We start from the raw sequence: 17,473 nt of genomic DNA, 5'->3' as shown, positions 1-17,473 counted from the left end.
TTTTTTTTTTTTTAAACAAGCTTGGAGGTCTTAGATACATAAATGCAACTAGCAATGGAGACATGAAAAAATGTATTGCTAAAAAAATTAACACGTTTTTATATTACCCCTTTAGACTCTAGAAATTATACAAACCCTACAAAATGCCCCCCCGCCCAGAACTTGCAAACAGTAACTGTCTCAATACAGAATTCATATCATTAATTACAATACATATCATAGTTCAGTTTTTTAAAAATGCAATAAAATCAAAGACAGCCAAGATACAAGAAATTAGAAGTAAAACATTTAATGAATTTACATATTTAAGAATATTTAAATACTGTTTAAATTTTTTTTTTTTTCTTTTTAAGATTTGTTACATACCACACCTAAGACTTCCAAGCCACTCTTTCTGTGTCAACAGAAAAGATCGAAAATTAAAAGGAAAAAAAAAAAAAACAAAAACACACAAAAAAACCCACATGTTGAAATGTCACAGCTCTGGGGTGCGTTTTGGTGCCTGCAAATTCTCTGGCTTCTCTCCAAAAAGAATCCCGGAGGTTTGTTTTTTTTTTTAATATAAATTTGGAAACAAAATTACCAGCATGTCCATACGTTTAGTACATTACTAATTGTTCCTGATTCTTAGAAAAGTTCAGTATAGATTATCCTACAGCTAGTGTTTCACAAACAGAAAAGTCTTCATCAAAATGTTGCAAATCTAGAAACCTCTGTTACAAAAAGGTTTTCTTCCACAATGATTCCAAGAGAAAAAAATTGCCACGAGGACCTTGTTCTACTGCTCCTGGAAAGAGAGAGGGGAGAAAAGGAAAAGTTACTCAGTGGCAGCAAATTCCCAAAGCTGCCGAGCCCTCCTCCCCCGACACAGGTCTGTCCCCGCTCCAGCCGAGCGGGATACAGACCTCAAAGGATGCTCTGAGCCCCTACCAAAGCCCTCCTTCTCAGCATTCCTCTTACCAAACAAGATCCCTCTTTCTAGTGGGCCAGACTTAGAGGGGAATGAAGGGAACTCCCTTTTATCACCCACCGCTTCCAGGTCACACTTGCCCAGCGCCGGCGGCAACGCCGACAGCGGCACCGGCTCGCCCCGCTCGACCTCGGCAGTGCAGCTGCCTGGGGACGGGGCTGCTGCCGGCATCCACACCAACCCCTGCTCCCAGGAGCCAGAGTTAAACGTGGATCAGTGGGGAGAAGGGGCTGATCACGCTAAGGTGCTTTGCACAGAGTTTTTGCTTTATTGTTTGCTCTGCGAGCCTGGTGCTCGGGAAAGGCCTGTGGGATAAACTCCATACAACCCCTCCGGTGGGCTGAGTGACAGCTGAGGTGAGATTTTCCTTGAAAGCAGGTTAATTCAAATTATTTTTCAAGAGTTTTGGTCTCCCTTTCAGCACAGGGAGCTGGTGAGTGCACAGCTCTTGTCCCAGCACCACAAAAGGCAGAGCCTGCACACACGGTCCCGGGATGTGCCAGTGCTGTGCTACTCATCAGCCTGGCTCAGTCATTGCTTTATTTCCCCAAAGTCACACAACAGCCTGGGGTTCTCCCAGGACAAAAAAAATAACCTCCCAGTCCTCTCCCAAAAACATCCTCACCCTGTACAGGGAAATAAGACTCTGCCATTGAGACAACACTTCCGGGATCACTTCCTCAGCCAAAAAATATCTCTGCTTGACCGTGTGAACCCAAAGGAGAGTCCCCACACCAGGCCAAGGCCAACACACCCAATTCCCCAAGGGAAAGAGCAGTGGGGTTGAGGGAGGGTGAATACAGACCTGGCTGTGTGCCTGAGCCTGCCCTAGTGTCTGCCCGTAGTAGGCAGCCTGCTGTCGGTAATACTCTGCCCAAGCCATCGTGTAGTCCTGCTGGGAACTTGCCTGAGGAGCAGCACTGGCAGCGTGACCTGGAGGGAGAGACGGGAAAAGGGAGAGATGAGCAATTCTCTAAGTCCAAGCCCAGGGTTAGGATCTCCTTTTGTCAAGCTTAAAGAAGAGCCAGCCCCTTCCAACTGCTGCAGACACCTGAGAGAGAGACACCGGCTCCGCTGCGTGGGACGGCGGGACGGGCTCTGAGCTGGATCGGGAGGGACAAGCCAAGAGCAGGCACAAAGCACCAAGAGCGCTCCTGCAGCTGCAGGGACAGGCTGACAGCCTGCACCCGTCACCCTGGCCCAAAGCCTCCAGCAGCACAGTGTCCAAAGCAAGTCCAGAAGTCGGGATCATGCGCTCCGTGACGCAGTGGAACAAGCCAGGCCCATGTTTTTCCACGAGCTCTCCTACCCTCTCACAACCCAGCTCCAGCTCCCTGGATTTTGCCAGCATCAGCTTCCTGTGTGCTCTATGCTTCCCCCAGGCAGGCTGGCTGCAAGCAGGGCAGGAGGTCTGCTGGGGACCGTGGATCAGTGGGAGCAGCTCTCCCGAGGCACCAAGAGCTTTCCGTGGGAGAACTACATGCACCATCACCAACAGGACAGGACCAAAGGGGGTTTGGAAGCCAATAATGGCAGGGACGGAGACGCAAGTCATTGGATTAGAGTTCTCTTTGTAACAAGAGCTGATTCATCTCCAATAAGCCTGTTTCACTCACTCTGTTTTTTGAAATACTCCTCCCATGCTTTGCTGTAATCGGGATGGCTGTTCTGCTGCTGGCTCTGTTGGCCTGTGCAAAGATGACAACAAGGGGCACATCAGTATGGAAGAGGTGACAGTTTCCAGCCAGTGACATCTACCTTTCCACTAGACAGGTCCTAGATCTATCACAGTTGCCCAGATTTGACATTTCAGCTTCCACTTTCCTATACTGTTGGGCATCTTCAGTTCGGGAAAGCCGAGGGAAAGCTCAAGTTCCTGGTTTCACCTCACCTGTGCTCTGCTAAAAGGCATGAAGCCAAGTCTCACCCTGCTGGGACCTGCTCAAGCCAAAGCACGTGGCTGGGAGCTGCTCAGCTGCACACCAGCCACCCTGGGCTGTCAGTCCACTTGAAAAGAGGACAGGGATGGAGGGGAGACCCCTGACAGAGCTGAAACCTGTCACCTCCATGGAGCTGCCAAGGAAATGGCTGTGTTTTGAGTCACCTCACTTGTTTTTCAGGGGCTGCATCCTTCACCCCCACTCTCCTCAGCGAAGCACAGCTGGAAGAGCCCCAGTGTGCCCACACGAGAGCCTTCAGCACACAGCCTGCCCCAGCACACAGCTCCAGGGCAGCCACACCACTCCTGCCTCCTCAGAGAGCCGAGAGCCCGGCACAAGGCACAGCCAGCACCACCTGCCCTCAGCACACACCCCACACACCACCCGGAGAGGGAGCCACAAGAGCCCCAGCTGGCTCACAGCACTGTCTCCAGACTCCCACACTGCTCCAAGGGAAGCAGTGCCACTGCCTGCTCACAGACTCCAAACCCTGGGCTCCACCTAGCACAGACTCCTCGCCTTTGAAGCACCAAGACACCTTCAATCCAGCACATCTGAGTGCAGGGGAGAGCCCAGCCCGGCGAGGCAGAGGCAGGACACCCACACTGCCCTCGGTCCCATTGTGAGCACAGAGCCCTCGGCGAGACACACGGCGAACAAACAGCCCTGAACAGCAAACACAGCATTTGGGAACTGCAGGGAGGCACAGGGAGAGCCAGTATGGACCCAGACAGCAGGCAGGGACAGAGGACACGCGTGGAGCAGAGCTCTTCCCAGCCCATCCCACTGCAGGCTGGCCCCGGCCAGAGGGGGGGCTTTGAAGTGGGGGGAAGGGGGAAATAATACACTGCAAGTGTGAAGTGGGTGGAGGGAACAGGGCAGCAGAGTCCTGTCCAGGGGCATAAAAGCGGGTTAAAAGACTTGACCAACGCTACAAGTCAGGACCTTTTCTGGCAGAGGTCAAGGCTGCCTCAACTGTCCACCTGCTAATGCCAACAAAGGACCTCCTTCAATGCCTTTTCTTCTTGGAGAATTACAGTCCGCAGCAGGCTGAAAGGACACGCAGCTAAATGCATTTCACAGCAAAATGTTTCCCCAGCCAGTTAATTTATTTAAGATGGGGGAAGTAATTAAAATCTAAATACATGTGTAGGGGGTGGGGGTCTGCCCCTCCTCCCACAAGGAGGGCACTCAAGGCTGTCCCCAGGACGCCGGCGCGGTGACAGGGCTAACAGAGCTGTGACACACAGGCTGCAGCACTTGGGGAAGGGACCCTTCACAGCACTGTTTTCAAATTAAAAAGTGCAAAAGCTGGTATTTACATAGTTTCTATTTAAAAGTTTCTATTATTTCTATAAGAATCCTCCCACGCCTTGGTGAGCTCCACCTTGCCTGCCTGGGCACCACTGTGATCTGCAGCAGAGGAAAGTGGTGAAGGCTGCTTAAAGCATTACTGTGTGTGCCCTCTCTCCTTACTCAGGCTGCCTTCAGTGTGCCTGGCTACAAACAGGAACAGGGAGCATCCTAAGCAGACATGGAACTCGAGAGCCATCATCATCCATCAGGTGCAATAGCAGAAATAAAATATCTGCCCCCAAAAGATGACACTGTGGGGCTAAACTCACACAGGGAAGGACAGTGGGAAGGCAGGATGCTCCACGGGTCTTGGGAGCCACCAGAAACCTGACAGTGCAAAGCTGCCATCACTGGGCTATGAGCTGCACTGTGGGTCATCAGGGGGCTTGAGGGGGCTGTGTTTCCTATACCAGGCTCCAAAGCCAGGAGGGGTGAGCTTGAGACATGACTGTAGCAGGAAGGGAGGTTTCTCCCTCCCCAGTGGCTGGTGGGCAGGATGAGGGGATGTTTCAGGGAGCAGAGAAAGGAGTTACGTGACTAAGGTGAGTTTCTAGAAGGCATCCTGCAAGGCAAAGAGCAATGCACATTCTGTAAGCATTTATTCAAAGGCTTTATGGGAAGACAAAAATTAGATTTTTTGTAGAGTTTTCCCTGCTGCACTGACTGCTCTGCTTCCCAAAGCTCAGGGAAGTCCAGAGCTTTTGGGGGTGCAAAGGAAACGAGTGGAATAACATTTTTTTCCTGTAAAACAAGCTAAGGAGAAAATACTCTTCTTCAGTACCATACAATTCCATTCCTGTACAGCAGAAAAGTCCATAAAGCCCACCATTGCATTTTACTGTCAGAAAGCAGAACAACTACTGACCTCCAAGTCCCTGGAGCTCAAAGGAAAAGTCATGATTTTTTAGACTGTAATTGCTGAGGAGCAATTACTCATCCAGAGTTTAACACACACTTCCCATGTCCTGTGTTTCAGAAGTGCACCAAGTTAACAATGCAGCACTGAGATTTCAAAATTCATACATTCACGATTTCATAAACATTCAAAGGTGGTTGGTGTCACAGGGAATCACAAGTGCAACTGCAGGCATTGCCCCTCCAATGATTCCTCTACCTCAGGCACCTCAAAGAGCAGAATTTACACTGAAGTCAATAATCTACTTAACTGCTAAATCAGTCTTAAGACAGTGAAAAGCATCTGTCATCAAACCCCTTTAAAGTTACCCCCCCACACACACTTTTTGGTGCTTAGCTTTAGTTTCATGAGACCAGGCCAGCAAAAAACCTGTATTTCTTGAAAAATTATGATTGTGTCTGTTGGACATTTCCACCACCACATGAGCTTTGAGATTAGCCAGCAGACATAAATCTGATCTGTTTAGAATACACTCCTCTGGCAGTAGAGGACACAGGATGGTGCAGTTACAACATCACCACTAGCATTTACTGAATTATTATGAAAAGGGATACTTCCCTTCCAAACTGCTCAATTTTGACTAAGCAGGTTTTTAGGAAAAAATGACCAGTACAGGAGCCCTGCCTAACCTTTCTTCCACTTTCCCCATCTCCTTTCCATCAGTCTGGGAGTTGAACAGTGAGAAGAGCTCATAAGGAGTAATTAAGAAAGAAAATAAGCAAGAACTGATAAGCTCAAGAACAAAGAGATGGGAGGGCTCAGCAGCAACACTGGGTGCCTGTCAGGGGGAAGTGGGGTTGGCAAGTGTTTGCCTGGAGAATCCTGGGAGAACAGAGCCTGAGGCAGGAATGTTTTCGTTAGGAACAGACAGCAGGGACCAAGTTTCTACCCAAAGAGCAGAGAGAGGCAGTAAGCAGTTTAGCACACAAAAAGCATTGCAGTTTTCCACAGCCTTCAGCTCGTCCTGAGCTCAAACACCACCACGTTTCTCCACACAACTCTTCTGCTCAGGAAATCATTTTGCTGCTTTCACACACGTGGTCTCATGGGTGGACCTGCCTTTCACAGGCAAGAAGCAGCAACTGCAAAGGAAACACCAACCCTTCTCCAGCCCAGGTCCTGGCACTTACTTGGGACTTGCTGTCCAGGCTGCTGCCACGTCTGGTAGGTACTGCCCCAGCCCTGCGTCATGAACGCCTGAGGACCACTGCAGAGGACAAAAAGCCATGCTCAAGTAGACAGTAAAATACTTACCAGGCCACAGACATGAAGCTGCCCACAGGAGAGAAGTTGTAACTCATAGTCAGCAGCTGCTGAGCAAACAGGTGAACATGGGAACAGAAGGAAAGGCTGTGCAGGTGTGAACTGCTATGTACTGCCTTGGTGTCAGTCTGTTCATGAAGCCAAGATGAAGATACATCACACTTGAACAGCATTCCTTGTGCTCCATGCAGTTCAGGCTTCTTCCCATGCTCTCACTGCACTAGAGACACGAATTTTGGAAATGCCAATACCTACCTGGTTTATCATTTAATAGATGAAATTTTTCCCGTGGTCAGGCTTAAAGGATTGAGCTTGCTTGCTTATGCTTCTGAACGCTCAATCTATAGAAGGCTCTGCTATATCCCACCCCTTCAGGGCCCTCCAACCTTCTCCCAACACTTCCTGGCTCCCAGCCATTCCCCCCCAGCCCGTTGGTGATGAGATGGAGCAGCTTACTTTTGATGAGGTGTAGCGGGTGCTTGGCTGAACGGACTCTGACCAAATCCTCCAGGTCCACCCATGCTGGTACCCTGTCACAGAATCCACAAATATTTAATGCCAGCTCCAAGTACAGGGTGGAGGCAGCTCTTATGAGTAGTAAGAAAGGAGAAAAAACAGCCTGGGACACGTGGATCCTGAGGCTGGTGTCAAGCCTTCTCTCAAGCATGAAGGCTGCTTTTCAGCTTTCCTATGCCCTAGTTCAGTATTTTCCATACTTTTTTACCAAAGTAGTACTGCAGCCTGACATTATTAAGCTTCAATACCACAGCACTGCATTAAGTGTAAGATAAGTCATCCTGGATTTACTGGAGCAGGGAGATGAATGTTTTGCTTTCAGGATGATGCTGCCAGGATTACGTCATTTTAACATAGCAACACTGTTGTCTTCCCTTCAGAAACATCCTTTGGCAGCCTTCTCATACCTTATTATTGCTGTTCTTCCCTCTCACATAACTGTATACACTACCCATGATTATATCAACAGTCAGATCCTTCTGGGACCACAGCAAAACTCAGCCCAATGGATGCTGGAGGGCCATCGAGTTCAAGACAGCTGCTAACAGGCAAATGGTTTTGAAGCTGAATAATGTAAGCATGTATATTCAAATCCAGGCCTACAGGTACCTAAACCACGTCTGGAAGAGACAGATGAAGACCAAGAGAGATGGAACTTACACCAACTTTCTCATCTATGAGATGTCTAGCGAGCTCGATTTGCTGGGGAACCCCTCTGATTGTGAATATTCGTACGCCGGGGTCTGTGTTGGGAGGTGGGTTTCTCTGGAGCTCCACGTGGGCTCCCGACTGCTGATTTATGCTCTTGATGTTCTCACCACCTGAAGAAAAGAAAATCAAGACATAAGGAGGGATATCCTGCATCTCTTTCCACAAAACCATAGAGGAGTCAGGTTCTGGTGGCAAATTATGGTTTCAGCTGCCTTCTGTGTGCCTCAGGAGGTGGGCTGAGGATGGCAACAGCAAAAGAAACCACAGTACCTGGGCTCATGCTGCTCCTTTAACGTGCCACAAACATGACCTGCAGCCATGAGCTACTGCAAGTTTGGGTCATGGCATCATGGACAGTGCTGCTTTAAGAACACACAGCCCCCCTGCGTGCACACATCCCAACAAGATGCAGCATGGCTGGGATACACTCTGACAAAGCAGATGCAAAAACTGCACTGACTGAATTCTGGTGGTTTTGCACAGCTGTTGAAATCCTCCAGAAAAGAAGATAACCTGCAACCAAAACATGCTGCTGTGCTTTCTTTTTTTATCATCACTAAAGCAAAAAGCCACCAGCCACATACCTTGTAGCTGAACAAAGCTTAAGCTTTCTCCCAAACGTGCTGTTTGATAGGTTATTGCCCTAAAGCAGCCTCTGCTTTCACCCCGCAGCTACACATCCCTCCACAACCACAGCAGCACAGGATTCCAGGCTGTCTCCTGCTATTTCAGAGTTAGCTGTGCATGCAGTGAACATGTCTGGCTCGTTTGCCATCTGGATACACAAGAGCACAGGAGTGCTTCCAGCAGGATGCAGCAGGGCCAGTCACAGTGGATCTGATTTCCTCAAGACCTGCTAGGTCCCGGTCTCTTCATGAAATTTGCTTAACAAAAGCCTCAGCCAATGTTACAATGGTTCAATTCTTCTTTTGGAAGCTCACACAACTTACAGAGCAGCTCCACTCAACTGAAGAAATTAAAGGGTGCAGGATAGGAAGAGGTTTTAAAATTTTTAAAATCACAAACCAAAAAGTCATCAGCCCAAAGGACAAACAGCAAGCAGAACAGAGAGCAAAGGAAACTCACCAGAGATTTGTGTCTGGTTTTAATTAAAAAGAGTCTCCCAAAATAATCTCCTCAATTTTGCTCACATTTCCATCTCTATACATCCAGCACAACTTCAAAACAAACTGTGGATGTTGCAGACACTTGTTCATTTCATTGTAATGGACTCGTGACCTTTTTAACATTTTAAAGCCTTCTCGGGGAAGGGAGGAGGAAAAGTTGCCAAAGGGCAATTAACTCTTTCTAAATGAATTTTTGAAGATGCATTTAACAAAAGATAGTCGTGTCACATCCCTGGGCAGACAACAGGGATTGTACTGTGCAGCCAAAAGCCAACCCACTTACTTTCAGTCAAGCATGGGAAAGGGGGAAGATGAAGTTTCAAAACCAAGAAGGTTTTTTTTTTCCATGTAATGCTTTTGTCTGATGCAGACTTGTTTGAAGCTCTGTTTTTTACATATTGAGGTGAGATCTGAATCAACAGCCATTTCATCTGCTTAATGAAAACAGAGGACTCTTTCAGGCAACATAGTTTGAAGGAGTGGCAGAACTTCTTTACTGGGCGACCGAAGGACAACCAGGGGTTGCTACTTGCACTGCAGACCACTTTCTCCTTCCAAAAGGGGATTAGAAACTGAAGCACTCTCAAGCTGGAAGCAAGGGGTAATACAGATTTTAAATCACTGCTCCATTCAGCACCAAGTCCGTGGTTGTTGGGACTCTTTCCACAGCAGGTCTCTCCTAGACCATAGCACAGGATCAAGTTTGCTGCCGCTCCACGAGGGAGGCTGCAAGTTCCTATTCTCATACCAGGACCTGGTGCCCTTGTCCTCCTTACCCTCCTACAATGCCAAAGCGCTCCCTCCCATCCAAGCCATCCCAACCCAGCCTCCGGAGCATGCAAATGAAGTGACGCAGCCCCCGTGATGCTGCCGGGTGCCGGAAGGAGCCGATCCTCCCCACAGCGAGGTGACCCGCTCGGCACATGGTGGCTGTCTACAGGGCATTCATCCCGCTCCATTCTTCCACCTGATGGGGGGCAGGAGGGATCCAGGAGCGGCCTCCCGGCTGGACGTGAAATCGTAAAGCAATTAATCAAACCTGCTCAAAGCCGGGCTGACAAGCGCCGGGCCGGCCGCGGTATCTGTCAGGATCGCCGTATTTATCATGGAAATCCAGGGGGGCCCAGGGAGGGCTGTTTCCAAGCACCACCAAAACACAGACAGCGCTTGACATGTGTATGACGCTTGCCTCCACCCTTCCTCGGGGCCTTTGGAAGGGAAAAGCTGCACCTACCCACCCTCTAGAGGAAAAAGCCACGCACAGGATCCACGGGGAGCCCTGTCGGCTCCTAAAGGCTCACGCTCCCAAGCTGAGAAGTGATGTCCATAGGAAAAGGGCCCTAGACCTTCTACCACATGTGCTGCAGAAACTGAGATAAGAAACTTCCCTATCTCCCTCTTTTCCCTGTCTCAAGTGGTCACAGGGAGCTGGAAGCACAGCAGCAGTTACGTGGCCACATCACATACACCACACTGGGGGCCCGGGGCACCCATGGCTTAGGTGCTGATCTGGAGATCAAGCTGATGGTCCAGAGGCCTCAGCCAGATTTTACAGAGAAGCTCAGCAGTCCTGTCCTGTAACCTAGTGGGAAAAAACACCCAAAAGCTGGAAACTGCTCAGAAACTATAAAGGGGAGTAACTGTTTTATAATTGGTCACTATTAAAAAAAAGACCCACTAAGATCCCCTCTGCCCTGCACAGGAAGCAACAAGAACTGGCTGTCTTGCATCAATGTATGGAGAGTGTAGCACATCCATGCCGATCCAGGCCCCAAAAGGCAACACTACAGCCATCACTCACTTGACAAAAGTGAAGGCTGCAGCAGCCTAAGAGCATAGGCACTGTGAGAACACCGATTACAAGGTGGTATTACAATGCTACAAGCACTCAAATCACCATACAACTAGTAATTAGTCACTCCAGAAAGCTTCTGATCTGGCTGGGTAAGAATCCCTATTTTGCTGTTGTGGAAACAAAGGTAAAAAGCCACCCTTCACCCCCCAGTGAGGCTGTGCCAGGCCCTGCACTTGAATGGTAGGACGTTCTCTCCACTACCTGCATTTATCTTTTCAGCACGCAGTGCTCTCTGTAGTCACAAATGCTCCACTTCAGTGCACTGCAGAACAACAAGTGACCTTTTCTGATCCTTTATTAAGGATGACTAATGGATACAGCAATAAAGTTTCATTATAATTTGCTTTTCCCGTACATATAAGTCTCACTCATGGGCTTAAAATTTGCTTTGCTTGATCTTTCGCCCAACTGGCCTGTTCAGTGAGGACAAGCACAATCACCCTGCAATTTCTGCATAATGGGGAAAGCAGGTGGGTTTTCATATTGAAAAAAGTGTTCAGGTTTGTGGCACAGAACAACATCTGAAAACAATTGCAGATACGTGGCTGACCTGCCCGTGTCCCTTGTCATCCAACAAGGCAGGAGCTCAGGGTGCTGTGGGGTCAGACACATGGCAGGGAACAGCAGTGATGTGCAGCAGGGGAAAGAGGCCACACCACATCTCATCACAAGCTCAGTCCTGCCCAGAAAACTCCAAGGCACTGAAACATGTCACGATGCCCTCAGATCTCTGCCTCCTTTCCCGGTGTAGCTTGTCTATTCCTATTCCATTTGCTGAGGCTAAAAGCCAACTGTGATTACCTAAATACCAGTTAAGGCACATATCACTCTTTCTGAAATAAGCAGATAGAACAATTAAATACACCTCCTTTGATAAGTCAGTGCATTAGCTCAGACACATCACAACAGCTCAGAGCAACAGAGCTCTTCTACTCCTGGCTCTACCCTAAGTACTGCTCCATGTGTAGCTCCTGCTCTGTGACAAACTGAGACTGCTGCTGATGCTCAGAATCATAACCATTGTGGGGTTGTCCTGGTCCTTGAGAGGAAGGTCTGATGACTCCTCCTCCATCTCCTTAGCATGGAGAGATTCAATGGCTAAGGCAGCCAAGGGGCCTCCATGGCAGTGAACATGCTCCCAAGGTGCACCAGGTCAGGTGCCAGCCCAGATGTAGACAAGACAAATCCTGCTACTTCACTTTATTCATCACACACTTCAGGTATGTGGCTGGAAGCAGCTACTGTTATTACCACACTCAGAGACCTTCCATCTCATCACACAGCTCTCAGAAATCCAGCATGATGAAATGACTGCTCTGCTTGTCCCTGATAAACTGTCCTTTAAACGAATTCTATATCAAAAGAATCCACAAATGAACCTGCCTTTTCTCAGCCAGCTGCTTGTTATAACAAGCTTATTTGACAGCTCTGCATGAAGAGCCTCTCTTACAGCTTGTGAACAAGGGCCTGGAGAGTACAATTATGAGTGAGAGCACCACAAAGAAAACAACCACAAGCGGTTATAGCTTATTCCTCTGCTGCATTCACCGGCCACTAAATACCTACAATTACAGAAAACTCCAAAGCTTCACTGTCAGGCAGCAAGAACGTGACCATCCTGAGAGGGAACGATTGCAAGCTCTGGTATTTGGAGTCACCAAACCCACCTTTGCCTATAACAAGCCCACACTTGTCAGCTGGCACCGTGTAGGTTATTTCCTGCATGCCCCCGGGCGTTCCGACGCTCCAGTCCCCACGGCCACGGCCTCTTCCTCGGGCGACAGCCAAGCTTCCAAAGCCATCTCGTTCCTTCCAAGGCAAAACAAGTGTATCAGTGGTTTTTTTTGCTGGCCCCAGTGCACATTAGAAAACAAAATAAAGCAAGGTAAGTTAAACTGGCTCGTAATCAGTGGCGCTGGATTAAGATATTCTTGGACAGCAGTTTCACACTGAAGGTTTTGAAGCACTTTAAAGAAATGCCAAGTAATGTAGGTTACAGTTGCCTTCCTGACTCAGGAAGATATTTATATTTTTAAATGCATGCCTATATATCTTCTGAAATAAACCTATAAATAAGCATCAACTACTAAAGGTCTTTCAGTCTGTGATGGGGGCTCTCTTTAAAGCAAACAATAGATCTTGGCACAGACACACACAGGAGTTGCTTCCAAACCCTTTCAAGTGTCAATCCTTTAAAGAACTGCTGGAATTAGTCAGCTGAAACTCACATTTTCCAGAACTTCCAGAGGAGGCTTTTAAGTTCAAAGACATGTAAAGGACGTACCTATTTTGGGTAACTGATTTCTCCAAAATCAAAAAGCCATGGGCAGTCAGAGCTATCATAACAGACCTCAAAACTTCAGTGGATTATTAAAAAAATTAATAAAATCAAGCATTCAAACCAGATCCTGGGCAAGAAGAGTTATCAAGATGGACAAATTATGGACCTTGATGGACAAATTATGTTCAGGTACCTGATATGGCCTAAAGTCTTAGTTTCTTACAATGCAAAAGGGAATATACAACCTCCTTCATGAGTCTGCCCTACTACTTCACCCACCTTTGTACTTCTTGCTCTTGGGCAATGCAATATGTTGCTGTGTCTTAGAGCACAGTGTCTCAATACCTGAACATTTATCACCCTCCTGTGCCCTCCCACCAGACCAGAGGGCTGGAGTCTGAAGAGGAGGCACCACTGAGTGCTGGCAATGCTCTGCTGTCTGAGCAGAGCCTCCAGTCACTGCCTGATGTGACTCCACTCCACCAGGTCACCATTTCCAAACAACTTAAGTTCCCATATGTTCCCACAGAAGCTCTTTCCCGAACTCACCTGTGCTGTGAGGATGAGCTCATTGATGATGTGGGCTGCGTGTTGACACCTGTCAGGAAGCCCCATGACCTGTGCAACTCTTTCAGAGCTAATCCCATCATCTGTGAAGAGAGGTGGCAAAGACCAAATTAAAAGGAGAAAACATCTACTCGCCAACACAAGCTTCCTTCCAGCACCACCACTGCTGGCAGCATTTTCACACAACAGAACTATCCCAGGAGCTACTGCTTCCCTCCACCTTCAGCCCCTCTTCCCTGGACTGAAAGAAGACAAAACCCAGCCCACACTGCAGAGGGAACAACACTCAAAAGAAAACACACTTTCAAATGTCAAAAAGCCACGAAAGAGATTGATATAATTTTAAGAGGACAAAAGGCAGCTTTGATAGGTGATCAGACAGCCAAGGACCCAGAGAAAGTTACTCAGAATTAATCAACTCCTGATCCCCAAAGGCTTTAATGTCCTGAAGGAGAATTCTTTAACAGGAAATAAAAGATTTTTGTTATTGTTATTTTGTTTATCCGTACAGTTACCACTCAAGACATGACTGTTGTGACAGCTAATGTTTGCAAATGAGCTGTATATAATCTTACTCTCTGAAAACCAGAAGTGCATGAGGAGGCAGCACATCATATTTAAATGGGTTTCAGAAAGAGAACAATGCACCTGTAAATGAGGAAAGCCTAAGCTGCTGGAACCTCAGCTCAGATTCACTTTAGCAATCCCAAAGTGGAACACTGGTCAGAAAGTAACGGCTCTCCATCCTCACACAAACCTGGTTTAAATTGAATCCTAACTCCAGCATCATTCTGAATCTTTTTGATCATTTCTCCATTTCTTCCTATCACAATTCCAACAGCAAACCTGGGCACAGAGACCTGATGGGAAAGGCAAAGGAGTATGAAAGCTCAGAGAACTAGACTGAATGACTCTGATTTTACAAGGAGATGCTCTTTAACTTTGAGGACGGGCCATGTTAGGCAGCTCCAGGCTACAGAACTGCATTGCTAGAGAAAAACAAACAGGTGGCCACAAATTCCTTCCCCACTAAACGAACTCTGCACTACAAGAATGCAGCTTAAAAAAAAGAGACAATTAGAAAGGTGCCATCTGGGAGTCCACGAGAACTCCTCCTCTTCGCGGCCAGACTCAATTCTTCTGGCAAAAGAACACAATGCATTTCAAAACAATGTTACATGTGCAGTTTGATGACTTCCACCCACTGCCCACCCCACAGGGAGGTTAGCAGAGCACTCGTGACGGAAACGTACCTCTATGCTGCCTCCTCCCATCCTAGCACTGAAATCATTGCGCACGCCTCGGAAGTCTGCCTGATCTTTCTCTCGGATGATCTCCAGTACCATTTCCCTCGCTTGCTACATGGGGAAAGAAGTTACAGTTAGCTTAAAATTGTTCTGCTTGCCCTCCTGGTGTTAGGGCCTCGACAGTGGCTCCAGGCACAGGGATCTCCACCTCCTTAACGGGAACAGCATTTTGATTTAGGGTTTCTTTTTACCACAGTCAGTGGAGATCTTGATGGCATCTTCCACGTCTGACAAAACCTGCCGAGTGCATAAGGTGGCAGCTTGTTGTGTGCAATTGCTTCCTCCAGTCTTTCAAAAAGGCCCTTTACCTTTTAAAGCATCTTCGATTTTTTGTTCTATTTTTAGATTACAGGAAGTGAAGGCCCTTTCCTACTGGGTATCAGTATAGTAAGGTAGAAGCTGAAGTAGCACAGCAGAGATCACGTCCACCAAGAGCCAGAGAGCACGTACCAAGGAGGCAGGTGGGCAGCAGTGAGCTTACTGTCTCAGTGAAAAGTTAAGCCCAAGTCCGCAGCAATCCAGCAAGATGTTTTCTGAGACAAGTGACTATTCCTCCTACCTACTGGGAGCCCTCAAGGCCATTCACAAGCCTGCATGTAGCCCAGCTAGTAAAAGGGTACCTTGGAAATAAGCCAAGAGTAGTCACCATTAAAAAAAAAAAGGAAAAAAAAAAGCCTACATGTCAAACCCAAGCCTTTGTTTCTCTTTATTATCAGTCAAGCTTTGACACCTGGGTTCTATTTCCTAGCTTGAGGGACAGTGATGAATCTAACTCCTTAAATTTTTACATATTTTCCATGTTTCCAGGGTATCTTTTACAGAAGGAAACAACAACATCAATTTCAGAGATGTCAAGGCAGAAATAAGGGCGATGGAGGGATTTCATAGGGATTTGAGGGGGTTAAGAACCACTGTTGCAGTATCCACAGAATCCCACCAAACCCAAGGATTCACCATGCTTCTTGAGTGCTTTCTAAGCATGCTCAACTTTAAGTGCCTCAAAGATCTTCCAGCCCGTGCAGTCTCCATGTTTCCTTGGAGTGACATATGGCACAGAAGATGTGACAAGAGCAAATCTTGCAAGGCAGAAGCCACCTGGGAAGTGGCAGCACTGAAAGTACGATTTGGTTAAAAGTAGCCAGACTGCCATTACACTCCTTTCTGCACAGCTATACCTCCACAGTAAGAATGTTGGGGGGAAAAAAGTATTAAATCTAAAAAAAGTATTAGATCTTGCAATAAGATCTTTGAAAAATACAACCCAAACACACTGTCCCCGAGCAACATCAACTGTTGCAGCAATTTATGATTAGGGAGATCCTATGAAACAGAACTACTTTTATTGGAGACAGGAATGCTAAGCTAGATTTAAGTACTTAGCAAGGTATGAAAGGCACTTGCTGAGAAGTGAAACCATGGCTGAGAAGTTTAGCCATGGCTCAACTTTAATGCTTTAATTCAAGTGCTCCCATCAGGCTGCAATCCTCCAGTCTCCGGCCGATCGTGGGTTTTAGTTTGAACCGCAGGTATGTCCAGGTCTGTAGAACCCTGACACAAGCACACTGAGGTACCAATATTAAGCAAACCCCTTGGTTTCAGGAGTTGTTTTGGGATAGTTTCTTTTAATTACCTGCGTCAATTGGCTGTCTGAGAGTTTTGTGGAAGGTCCACTGTCTCAAACGTGTGATTTAGTCACTCACTAAGAACCCATTTGCTCAAGTGACAGAGCTGGGATTTTTTGCCACACAGACTGGAAAGCATTTCAAAGCTACTTTCTCCAAACCCTCCTCATCTCTACTCCTACCCACGTGTAATATTTATGTGGAATGACAGCTCCTAGGTTATGCTGTAAACAAGTTAGTCTGGTGTTTTAACTTGCTCTACTCAACCTTACAGAACAAAACCAGCATGGATTATTACTTTTACAGTTGGATTTGACTCCATCAGATGCTCACAAATACACTGAAGTTTAAATTTCTCCTCAGTTCTCTGGTGCAACCGCTCGCTTGTGTTACATACCTGTACTTTAAATGCATCTCCAGTAATACGGAGAGGTTTGTCTGCTCCAGTGGGCAAAGGACCATCCTGGATCATGATCATTTTCACCCCCGTTCGCTCCTGAAGAAAAAGCACAGAGCACTTTGCTAAGCAGAGTCCCTGAAAAAAGGGACTAGATCTTGGTTACTCAACATTACGTAGGTGAAATCAGCACCTTTACAGAATGCTACTTTAGCTCTTCACGAGCAGTTATAGCACAAATTCAGTAACAGTCCTAGAGTGTGAAGGACTGCCAGAAAGTGTGCCACTCCTGAAGCTCTCAAATAGCTGAATCCTTGCAAGGAGAACCCCCTCTACCTTGACAGCTGATTTTCCAACCCTTTCCAAAATCTGTAGCTGTCTGCATGTAACAGTTACTGTGTGACCAGCCTCAAAACTATTACGACAGAGGTCTAACCAGGGCACTCAAAACCCCTACATTTTTTGACATAGATGCTTTTCTAAAACCCTTTACTCTTTAAAAACTTGTACCAGGTGGAGGAATAAAGAATGTCTAGGAACATAGTTTATACGTAACACAACACTTTTAATTAGAAAGGGGTGGGATGAGGAAAAAAAAGATGACACACACCAGCTTTATCACAGATATGCAACAGAGAAGCACAG

General features: G+C 47.2%; 1 protein-coding gene across 4 annotated transcripts in view; it reads right to left on the bottom strand.

Moving 5' to 3' along the window:
* Positions 1 to 17,473, bottom strand: part of FUBP3 (far upstream element binding protein 3) — a 38,423-nt gene continuing 20,950 nt past the window's right edge. For 3 of the 4 annotated variants that reach the window (XM_017810299.1, XM_017810300.1, XM_017810301.1), the window contains 11 exons: positions 16,829 to 16,927; positions 14,756 to 14,860; positions 14,260 to 14,362; positions 13,485 to 13,585; positions 12,322 to 12,463; positions 7,622 to 7,782; positions 6,902 to 6,975; positions 6,313 to 6,389; positions 2,587 to 2,658; positions 1,776 to 1,903; positions 1 to 787 (listed from right to left, as the gene is read on the bottom strand). In XM_017810299.1, the coding sequence (XP_017665788.1) occupies positions 779 to 787; positions 1,776 to 1,903; positions 2,587 to 2,658; positions 6,313 to 6,389; positions 6,902 to 6,975; positions 7,622 to 7,782; positions 12,322 to 12,463; positions 13,485 to 13,585; positions 14,260 to 14,362; positions 14,756 to 14,860; positions 16,829 to 16,927 (1,071 nt within the window). In that variant the 3' untranslated portion in view covers positions 1 to 778. The remainder of the gene's footprint in view (positions 788 to 1,775; positions 1,904 to 2,586; positions 2,659 to 6,312; positions 6,390 to 6,901; positions 6,976 to 7,621; positions 7,783 to 12,321; positions 12,464 to 13,484; positions 13,586 to 14,259; positions 14,363 to 14,755; positions 14,861 to 16,828; positions 16,928 to 17,473) is intronic. The other variant, XM_017810302.1, reaches the window with a different exon arrangement.

This window comes from Lepidothrix coronata, unplaced genomic scaffold (genome assembly GCF_001604755.1).
Source record: "Lepidothrix coronata isolate B3197 unplaced genomic scaffold, Lepidothrix_coronata-1.0 Scaffold28, whole genome shotgun sequence".
NCBI classification, from domain to species: domain Eukaryota; kingdom Metazoa; phylum Chordata; class Aves; order Passeriformes; family Pipridae; genus Lepidothrix; species Lepidothrix coronata.
Note: the sequence above shows the minus strand (reverse complement) of the source record. Positions and strands in the feature narration are given on the sequence as shown.